General features: G+C 35.6%; 1 protein-coding gene across 8 annotated transcripts; it reads right to left on the reverse strand.

The window, feature by feature from the left end:
- Positions 1-9855, reverse strand: EMB93 (Mitochondrial transcription termination factor family protein). 8 transcript variants are annotated; one of them, XM_088850464.1, is made up of 4 exons: positions 7755-9849; positions 5937-6097; positions 344-486; positions 1-247 (listed from the first exon to the last, which is right to left on the reverse strand). In XM_088850464.1, the coding sequence occupies exon 1, from the start codon at positions 9363-9365 to the stop codon at positions 8361-8363; it is 1005 nt and encodes a 334-aa protein (XP_088706590.1). In that variant the 5' UTR covers positions 9366-9849; the 3' UTR covers positions 1-247; positions 344-486; positions 5937-6097; positions 7755-8360. The 8 variants fall into 8 exon arrangements, with proteins under 8 accessions (XP_088706590.1, XP_088706587.1, XP_088706591.1 ...); XM_088850461.1 differs by lacking the exon at positions 5937-6097 and having other exon boundaries at positions 344-491; positions 7755-9855; XM_088850465.1 differs by lacking the exon at positions 5937-6097.
- Positions 9856-11549: the final 1694 nt, after the last annotated feature.

The raw sequence follows: 11549 nt of genomic DNA on the forward strand, positions 1-11549 counted from the left end.
TAGTTGTGCAATATATGCAATATCTTTATCTCAACTTTTTTCTGTTTTTTGAGAGAGTGTCTTAATCTTAATCATTTTACAGGAGAAAGTCTTAACCTTAAAATACAGTTCGAATCACACCCAAAAAACCGAATGAGGTTTGAGGAATCATAAACCTAACACCAACAATTCCATTGAAAAATAAAGGAAAACAGGAAAGGAGAATATCATCATAACCACCACTCCTCAGGTCTCCTCCAAAATATAACTGCATTGTCACATACACGAAATGCTATCGAAGCCTATCACAAAGATCAATGAATTTTCTGAGAAGCTTTTCAAAATATGTAAATGTAAGGGTCACCTGTGCATTCGTATATAGCTAAGTTTCATCAATTTTTCTTCGCCAGCGAGGCCACTAAGAATCCTCATTGAATCAGATGGCCTTTGGTTTGTGCAGAGGATGCTGGCGAGGTAACCCCTGAAAATTCTCTCTTGAAAACCAATCTAACCTGCCCAGAAAAGAACAAATCCTCATGAAATTCCTCAATTACTGAGAATTTTAGGAAATACCAAAATAACCCATTTAAGGTTCAAATTTCAAAGCCCTGATTAGACATCAAATGCATTTGGCAGATCCCCTAAATACAAGTTTTTTATTTTATTTTAATGTTAACGGCAGGAATGGAGCCTAAGACGTTATATTGAGGCACTTGTCTGCCTAACCACCAAGGCCTTGACCCATTCCAACCTAAATACAAGGGCTTTTTCATTTCTAATTGTATAAGCTCTTATATATTTATATAAATGCACTTGGAGAATACAAGTCTTCAGTCAAGATTCCAGAGATTCCACATCTGGTAGGTTGAAGATCATTTTGGTCCCTAGGTAGTCCAGTTCAAAGAGTTAATGAAATTGAAAGTGGTCCTTCAAATGGACCAAAGTAACAATGATATATGGATAGCTAATATCTAACAGGGGTTCAGCAAAACTAATCATGCCATCCATACCCCCCCAAGCCCCTAGAACAATAAATGTCACAATGTGTTTCTCAAATTGCATGATACAAGGTTCTTTTAATTTCCTTTAAATAAAAGCTCTTCTAATTTCACCATTGTCCGTGTGATAACTAGTGTTTATTGATGAATAAAAAAATCTTAGAAGAAAATATTCAAATGAAAGCCACAATAATTGGAAACCCACATCCTTCAAACTCATTCCAGGAACCACATGGCAAGCCAATAATTCATCGACCATTTCATGATCTTACTGATCGATGTGCTCCAAGAAAATTTCAAATGAACTATGAATCTCCGATATGCATCTAGGATATTTAGCCTCTGTTTGACAAAACAGAATGAGAATATTCAATTTTTGAAAATCTAAATAAAGGTAACCTGCTTGTCATATATTTAAATTATGGGATTGTATACAATGAGAATATTTACCTTTGATACAAGGAGGTCACAATTACTTATAACTATCCAATGTGAAATTTGATAGCTTAGGTGTGTCGAAAAATTCGAAAAAAATTCTTTTGAAGTTTGAGCATGGTCAATGGATTAAAAACAACAATCTAATTTCACATCCAATGGTCAAGATTAATTGTAACCACCTTGTACCAAAGATAAATGGTCTCATTGTATACTTTTCCTTGAATTATATATTGTATTGATACGTGCCTTTTTTTTGCATGTTTGAGTGTCTACCAGTATTCTAGAATTTTCTAAGATTTAAGATATTGGACTGTTTGGAAGACAAAATCACGATAAAATGAAGTTTCTTCATTAAGCACATATTTGATTTGTAACAAACTTATATTTCCTCTCGCTATTAAGCATAAACACTCCTCATAAAAAGTATGAGCAAAAATCAATAATTTACATAAGAAAAACGCAATAGACAAGAAGAGTGGGAGATCATCGGTGACATCCAACCTTTATCATGGGTAAAATATTAAGACTGCATGAAAGGAATAGGAGACCATTTGTTTTGAATTGAAAGTTTATTGGCATTCCATATAAGAAACTTGTTCCATTAGAAAATCAATATAGAGACATGATCCCAAGCAAATAGTGAAGAAGTTATTTAAAAAAAAAAAACAAATACATAATCTCATACATAAAAAAATAGAGCCTATATGACCTAACATAATATCATCAACCAACCAACAAACTAGCTTCTTTTGTTGCAATAATCAGCCTCATATCATGGACAATGTTGTCTTGAAATCAACCACCCGTGTCACGTGGATTACTTGTAGAAGAAAGATTTGGATCACTTTCTTCTTCAAAATCCTCAGGTCGATGTACTTGATCTTGATTTTCCTTGTAGAGCCAATCATCACCTCCAAAATCTGTACGAATAAAGTTATGTAAAAAGCACATTACAATAACTAACTCAACTTGTTTTTTAATTGCGCATGCAGGTGGCCTGGAAAGCATAGCAAAACGCTTTTTAAGTACACCAAATATGCGCTCTATAGCATATCTTAGAGAATAATGTCTCAAATTGAATAACTCCATATAGTTTTGGGGATACTGATATTGGGGCGTTATTCCAATTATATAAGATCTAGTTTGGACCAATCAAACACCACTTTGACCAAATTGAATTTGAAAAAAATAAAATCTTCTAATAGACCTTAATATCTGTATATTTGGGGTTTATTATACCCTTTTTTTGAGAATTTATCATGCCTTGATATAACATTATTTCCAAACTTATATTTATTATTATTAGTACTCACCAAAATTTTATCTTATGAAGGATTGTACTGGAACAATTGATAGAACTCACATCCTTGAGACAATCGATGCTGAGAATCAAACCCCATATCACAATCGGAAAGGGTTCTTTCCAAATGTTATGGCAGCATGTTCATTCAATCTTTTATTCATATATGTCTATGCAGGGTGGGAGGGCTATGCTGCTGATTCTACAGTTCTCCAAGAAGCTTTACAAAATGGCTTCCATGTTCCCCAAGGCACTTCTAATTCGTAACTTAGCTAATAATACTTTTGTAAATATGCCACTAATCATTTAGATCTTTTCAAATAAGCTAGGTAAATTAAATACTACCTAGTCAATGCAGGTTATGCGAATACCCCAAATTTTATTGCTCCATACCATGGAGTTCGTTACCACCTCAAAGAATATGGGCGTGGACAAAATGCTCCACAAGACTACATGGAATTATTCAATTTGAGACATTCTTCTCTAAAAAACGCTATCGAGCACATATTTGGTGTACTTAAAATTTGTGCTTTCAAGACCACCTGCATATCCAATTAAAAAACAAGTTGAGTTAGTTATTGTAATGTATTTTGTACATAATTTTATTCCTATACATTCTGAAGATGATGATTGGCTCTATGAGGAATATGACAAGGAAAATTAAGATCGACTACATAGACCAAGAGTATTTTGAAGAAGAAAGTGACCCAAATCTTACATCTGCAAGTAGTCCACATGACACGGGTGGTCGATTGCGAGACAGCATTGCACATGATATGTGGGCTTATTATTGCAACAAAAGAAGCACGTTTGTTGGCTGGTTGATGATATTATGTTAGGTTATATAAGTTCTATTTTTTACATATAAGATTATGTATCTTTTTTAAAAAAAAATAACTTCTTCACTATTAGCTTAGTTTGGGATCATGTCCCTATATTGATTTTTCCAATAGAGAAAGTTTCTTATATGGAATGTCAATAAAATTTCAATTCAAAACAAATGGTCTCCCTCTATTCCTCTCGTGTAATTTTAATATCTTACGCATAATAAAGGTTGGATGTCACCAAGATCCCCCACTCTTCTTCTCTATTGCGTTGTGCTTCTATAAATTATTGATTTTTACGCATACTTTCTATAAGGAGAGTTTATCCTTAATAGCGAAAGAAAATACAAGTTTGTTCCAAATCAAATATGTGCTTAATGAAAAATTTTCAATTTATTGTGATTTTGTCTTCCCAACAATTAAATATCTTAAATCTTAGAAAATCCTAAAATACATGTAGACAGTCAAACATGTACAAAAAGACACATATCAAGATAATATAAAATTCAGATATATGAAAAGCAGGCAATGCCTTTATTTAGATTTTCAAAAATTTGAATATTCTAATGGTGTTTTGTTAAACAGAACCTTACATTCCTCCAAGAATCTGAATGTCTTCCTCTTCCAACAGATCAAGGTAAGTAGAACTCTCTCATAACCAAGGTGTAAGAAAATGACCAAAAATAAGCAGGAGTAAGTCCTTCCCTACTTATTTGAAAGCTCCATTATAACTGCCTCGCTCAAAGAAATAAGTAAATAACTCCTTTTCCCAATTCTTAAGTAATTGGGTGGAAAGTAGAAGAGGCATTTATTCTGTGGTCCATTCAAACCACCAATGATGTCTAAGATATCACACATGCGCTCACAAGTATGAGTGTGCATGCACACACACAAGACCAAGTGAGACAATGGCATGACTCTGCCCACTATTGACTTCGCAAGCAAACTATCTCTGCCATAGATTAGGTGCAGCCCTTGCATCAATATCTCCACTGAATTAACAGCTCAGATGATTTTAGCATTTCCTCAAGAGAGTGGGGTCCTTCTAAACCCCAGCCACACAACCCCCCTCCCCCCTCCTCTTTTTTCTTCTCTCCACGCCCTCCTCTTTTTTCTTCTCTCCACGCACAGACACACAGACATAGACATACACACATGCACAAAAACATCTTAGATCTATTTCCATGGAACTCTTATTATGGTAAAATCCATTCCTATGGATCTAACAGGATTTTTCTGTCCAATGCCCTTAGATCCACTTCCAGGGGTCTGAGGGTATTAAATCCCCCCCCCCCCCCCCCCCACAAGATCTGATATCTATCAAAATTTCTCATTTGGCTTAAGTCGTTCAAAAAATTGAACCAAAACCCTTATTTTAAGGTTTCATACCTCACAAGACTTGGGAACTACTTAAATTCGCTTAATTCATTAATGATGGGCATGATTTTATTAAGTTCTCCAGCAAAATAAGGAAAGTAATTTTCCTAAACAGTGATATCGAGATGGGGCATGACATCCGCCATGCATTATAAAATGAGTATAACTGTACATTTGAGGGTAATGTATTTATCGTTTGTAGACTTTGTCACCTAGTATACAAATACAGGCCCCTGTTTGTGGTGCAGCTGCAGTAACGCCCTAAACTCCTGTTTTTCCTGTTTTAATAACGGATTGAGATACCAAACATTCCAAAATACATGCAATTCCTTCTCCATCACAGAAATTATGGATTTAGAGCTTCATTTTAAAATTTTAAAACAAAAAAAGCTCCATATCTGATTTTGATCACTTCACCATCCATTGAAATAGATGGTTCAAATCAGATTTAGAGATGGCATGCAAGATGGGAGTGTTCTTAGGGCTCCAAATCCATTATTTCTTTTCAGGGATTGATCTTGGGCAGTAAGAGAAACACTTTGGAGCCTTATGGGTTGAGGACCATCCAAAAACATGGCTAAGTGAGATGCTGCCCAATTGTTTTGGGGGTAGCAGTGCATAAAGTATACAAATAAAATCTGATATATATTATAAACTACCTGCCAATCCTACCATGGTATACAAGTGCTACCAAATTATCAAATTATTATAAATATCATTTCCTACTTAACCTTTCGGTTACATCGTTATACAGTAATAGACAACACACAATATAGTAGCATAGCTCATACAACATAAACAATACATACTAACCCAAAAAAAACATAAACAATATACAGTTCTACTTTTTGTTTTCTATCATATAATGACCTCCACGGAAACTCAGGGACTGCCCGGTGCTTCCATGCAATTCATGTTAGGTTGCTATAGAAGATAAACATAAAATAAAAGCATGAACACCACCAGATTATGTACAGGAGTTTTTGTTAGGATGGGAAAAGCAGATATAAAAAGTCTAACCTTGAATGGAAGACTGATTATAAAATGACATGTGTAGACTTAATCCTTCTCTAATTGCTTCTAGGCCGTTATGTTACTTTATTGTTCAAAATTCTCTTGCAATCTCTGAGAAACAGGGCTCAATGTAATCTGGGGTTGTGCTTATCCATAACGCTTAATTGCTGAAAAAAAAAAAAGTTTTAAAAAGAAAATATAGCTTAGACATTGTACCTAATTACCATATACTAGTTTTACATAAAAAATCAATAAAAAAACAACAATAAAATTATGCAGTTCCAGGTAACATGGCTTGTCAATACCTTGACACACTTGCCACACGTAAACCAAAAGTCAGTTCCATGTCAGAACATCCGACACATGGCCAAGTGTCTATATATGTCGACATGGGACACCAACAGAAAGTAGGGGTTGCCAGGATACACTGCCCATGCACACCAACGGTCACGCAGGCCAACAATGGGCCCGAATTACCTAAATAGTCAGCACTTTTGACTACCATGACACGTAGAGGACAAAGGGATGGTTTTCTCTATTGCAAGTTGTAATGGCCACATAGTGAATATAGCAATCCGTTACAGAGAGCAGATAAATTGGATGCTCTAAATGCATGGCTCTTTCATATCCAGTGTATGCATTTCTAGGCTAAATGGCATGAAGCGGAATCAAAAGATACCAAGGCATATACAGAGTACTTCAAATATATTGTTTTCATGAACCAGTTGTACTAGACAGGACATGCATAAAGGAAAAGTTTCATGGCTGGTAGCCTTGTCCATGAGGTATTTGAAAGAGGTCCCAAAGACAAGCTTCATTGAGGTCCCCGAAATCTGCACATAATAACTTCTTGACGGGACTTCGCAATATACATACAAGCTAAGTGGGGTATAAGATTCATGGTTGAATGCTACCACAAAAGCAGCTTCTACTTGTATTAGGACACTAATTTTAGGAGAGTATGACCTGCTGGAATCTCCTACAGCACAGCTCAATGGATGTTAAGCTTTAAATTTTTGAAAGCCATTCGCACAAGGGCCCCATAATATTCATCAACGACCTCATAATCTCCCAGGGTGGGAACAAGCTTATTTGGTGCCCAACTCCATCGGGGATCTTCTCAGTCTCCTCCTCCTATCACAAACTCCTTCAACCCCTTACCTTGCCCCTTGCCCCTAAGATCCAACATTAACATTGAACTTTCTAAGGTGACAGCAGAGTGAGCTACATGTGATCAAGACAGCATCTTATGTTGTGAGTTTCAAAAGTAACCTATTAAATGGTAAGTTAAGTGTATGATCTAATTGTCAATAGGGTACTGAAACTAGTTATCCAGGAGAGAAATTCAACCATCCTTGTGGCCAAAGTTGCCATAAAGCTGTAATGTGATGGTCTCATCTCAAATTTCTCCAGCTTAGTCACAACCAGAGTTCTAGGAACTCACCATCAAGAAGATAGGCATACATGTTTTGGAGCCTATAGGCTGTGTACCCCGTGCACACAGAGGTCTATTTATTCAATATTGAGGTCAACCCATCTCATATTTTGGACCGATTAGTATTTATTCAGTTACAAGAAAACTATAGAAAAAACATCTTTGAGGAGAAATATAACAAGTTCCAGAACAGATAAAGGTTTAGAAAAAATTGCCACATTCATCTGTAGCCATCATAACTTAAACAATTTCCAAACAACATGACAAGTTGTTCATCAAACCAGCACAAATTTCATGTGGAAAGCATTGAGAAATTCAAATATTAAGAGCCATATTAACAGTTGCCAATAATACAAACGACTGCTCTGTTGCAGGTAGAAAAGCCATACCTGAACCGAGAAGTGAACATCCATTATTTTGCCAAAACCGACAACCCATGATGGAAGAAATATCTAAGGTGAGGCAGTTCCACAAGACAATGAACATGGAATAACGAAAAACAATTCTTCATTTCCCCTTCAACTATTGCCTGCAAGTGATGTCCTTGTGATAAAAGTGTAGCAGAATGTAAGAAGATGTAAAATTCCCAACCAATCAACTGAGCTTTCAATGGAAGCATTACCACCAATACACTTCTCAACTCAAGGTACAGAAAAGTGGAAGGAGAGCTAATACAACCATGTTAAAGCCCATTTCCAACCTTATATCCCTTGACATATCAATGATATAGTACATAGTGCAGCACTAATATATGACCGTCAAACCCATTTATTCTGTCTCTTGTTCTTAACAGAAGCCCATTAAAAATGGATAACATTCCCAAGTGTTTACAAGGTTATATCCAATGTCATTTCGGTAATATCATACAGCATACATCTTCAGGACCACCACATTGCTAATTACATAGCAAAACCCATTTTTTTGTCAATGCCCCTAATATATCCTCTCTCAAAATTAAAAGAACCCAGTTTAAATGGATAATAAACCCATTACCTCTATTGTAGTTTCTTATCAACAGCCTGCAATCGCATTTCAACTAGCAGGTCTCGAAACTCACCATCACTAACCTTGAGCATATCAGCCAAAGGGAGTGACAAATTGTATTCAACCAAAAGCCTATGCCTGGGCTTTATCTTCCCCTCTAAACTGAAAGAGAAATATTGTGGAAATCTCTTCAATTCCTCCAAATCTCCCCCAATTTCATTTAGGAAGTAATCTACTTTAGGCTCGAAATTATTCCTGATACTGAAAGTGAAGAGCCCTGGCGACCTCAATACCATCTTAACACTCTCCCTATAAGAGAACCCAAGGCTTTGCAAATAATCCAATTTGGGAATAAGTGTGTTCTCCACATTAGAGACCAATAAAAGAGTGGTTTGGCAATTCACAGCATGAGGCCCAACAAAACCCAATCTCTGCAAGAAATAAAAAGCAGGCCTAAGTTGGTCTCTAACACTAGAAACCAGCAGTCTAGGACATCTCACTATGGTTTTTCGGATATCCTCATATGGAATTTTCACTTCGTTTAACAAGAATTCAAAAACTGGGTATAGATCTTTATCAGGATCACAGGTTAAGAGTTGAGGAAGCATACTAAAAATGCGACCAATGTCATTCTTTGTTAAACCCATGGAGCTGAGACACTTCTCAATGAGCTTCACCTGATTGATAGAGGTGGAACGAAGAAGTGGGTTTCTCTCCAGAGCTGCAATGGAGCTCACCTTCATCTTTTCCAGATATATGAGCTTCTCTCTGAATTGTAAGCCTGAGTCTGAACCAGGGGGGTCGATGAGCTCCATGGTTGAGTCCAATGGCCTGAGTGGGCCAAATCCATCAAGGATTTTAGCTTCTCTATTGAATGAAATCTTTGAATCCTTGCTGGTATGGTTGCGTTTGATGTTGTTCCTGCTGTTGAAGCGTTTGCATAAAGCTTGAGGAAGAGATGCAGAGCGAGAGTGGAGACAAATGATTGAAGGGGAAGATTGGAGACAGATAGCCATGAGAAAGAAACTCTGCGTCTATCAGATTTGGCATGAGCATCAATTTTGAATCTTATGCCCCAGAAGCACAAGAATTCATCCAATGCGGCATTCAATTCTACAACAAATTCTCTTCAAATAAACACTCTTCCTTCCCAACTACAGTCACAGGAACACTCCATTTTTGCACAATTCACAGAGTTAGCAGGAGTTTCCTTTACAGAGAGAAAACCCTCCTTCTAATCCAGCCTAAAACCCCAATTCTCAAAGATTAACTGGTTTTTCCCCTGAAATCTCAAACTGCCAATATCTGAGTGGTTCCTTCCTTTCTCAACACAAAATAACCGAGATAGAATCATAGAAACCTAGAAAAAACATAACATTTACGTTTTTTATCCAGAAAAACCTTGAAAATCATCTAGGGCAGCCATTAACGCACGAAAATATAAAAAATGCAGGGAGAATTTGAAGGCGTATCTCAGTAAGGACAGATGGCTATTTGAGGTTCGCCGATTTTTATCTTTCAGCTGAGCCAAAAATACTTCGTGCCCCCGAGGGAGCATACTGCCCAATAAAGACTCTTACTTTTAGAATATTACCCTCATTAACTCGCCCAACCAAATAAACTCCTCTCTTTAAAATAAGGGAATTTTTATCGAGAGACATGCTATTGAATGTTTTCACCATTTCAACTCATGATGGATAGGTATTTTAAAATTAAATCAATATATAGATAAAATATTAAACATTTTATCTCTCAAAAGTATTTTAATAAATTTTTCCCAAAAAAAAAAGAAATTCATGTAAGAAAATTGTTTCATGCTGGCTGGACCGCATTTCTTGATAAATCATCCATCTTAAATATGGATGCAAGCAGGTGTTCTATCTAAAAACAATGGAAACTAACAAGCCAAATGTTTTTTACTAGAATTATTATTTCTAATTTTTAAAATTTATTTATTTTTTCGTATTCATGATCTCTATGTTAAAAATTACATGTCCAATTAAATCTTAAAATCGATCTCAAAAACAGATTTATTAAGAGGCCCGCATTTCTACATATACAGGTTTGGCCTAATAGAAACCGGGACCTTCATGTAAATATTGCACATTTACTCCCTCAAGTAAAACCCATACTAGAAATATTTTAGAACTTCAAATTTTGGTATATAACTTCTTGGACATGGATTAGAAAGGGAAATCTCAAAAGAAATTCAAATCAAGAAAGGTGATCGTTTTTGGGTACAATGATCGAAATTACTGCTAAACATCAGCTACTAACCACTCAAGCCCAAGCCCAATTCCTTATAGGTGAGATTCAAGTATTGAAAAATTCAAAATCTTTTTTTAAAAAATATATATATATATATATATCTTTCATTTTTAGGTGAATTATAAAATTTCAGATAAAAAATGAAAAACCCGTCTCAACTAGGTCTCATACTAAAGGAAGTATGTGCACATTAATACTAGCAATCGACCATACACTCTCCTAGAGACGCATCTAAACAGACTTCAATACTTTTGTCTTAACCCCTGTTCTTATATATGTTTAATCGTGAATTTTACAGCTTAATCATGAAATTTATTGAAGGGAAATGGAAATGATTTGGTGAGCACATAAACTAGACCGGTGCTTAACAGGTCAAAAGAATTTTCCTTTCACACTTTTACCTTGGCTTTGGCATTAAACCAAACTTCCATTCGGCTATTATGAAGAGTTCAAAATTTTTAAATTTATCTCCCATTAATTGTCTTTTTCTGTTTCGAGCCCAACTTTCTTTGTATTTCCTCTCCCCCAATAAAAAAGATTTGGAATTGTGTACAATGAGATCATTTACCTTTCATACAAAGAGGTGACAATTACTTGTAATCACCCGATATGAAATTTGATAGCTTGGATGCATCATAAAACTTGAAAAAAATTCTTTTATACTTTATTTCACATCCAATAAAGAAGATTAATTGTCACCACCTTATACCAAATATAAATAGTCTCGCATTATATACTTTTCCAAAAGGGCTTTTTGCCAAACAAAAAGGAGAGAGAAAGACCGTTAGAGAGAGAAAAAGAAAGTGAGGGAAGGAAGATCGTTAGAGAGAGTGGAAGTATACATGGGAGAGGGACTTTAAACATGCCAAAATAACCCCTTTAAATTGTTGTTTTAAATTTCCATGTATAATCCCTAATATGAAGTATCAAGG

The sequence above is a fragment of the Amborella trichopoda genome, chromosome 10, assembly GCF_054954075.1.
Source record: "Amborella trichopoda isolate Santa Cruz 75 chromosome 10, AtrichopodaSantaCruz75HAP2 v2.0, whole genome shotgun sequence".
NCBI lineage: Eukaryota > Viridiplantae > Streptophyta > Magnoliopsida > Amborellales > Amborellaceae > Amborella > Amborella trichopoda.

Coding starts and splice junctions, on each gene's coding strand:
- EMB93 (XM_088850461.1), bottom strand. CDS start 9,365: ATGGCTATCTGTCTCCAATCTTCCCCTTCAATCATTTGTCTCCACTCT.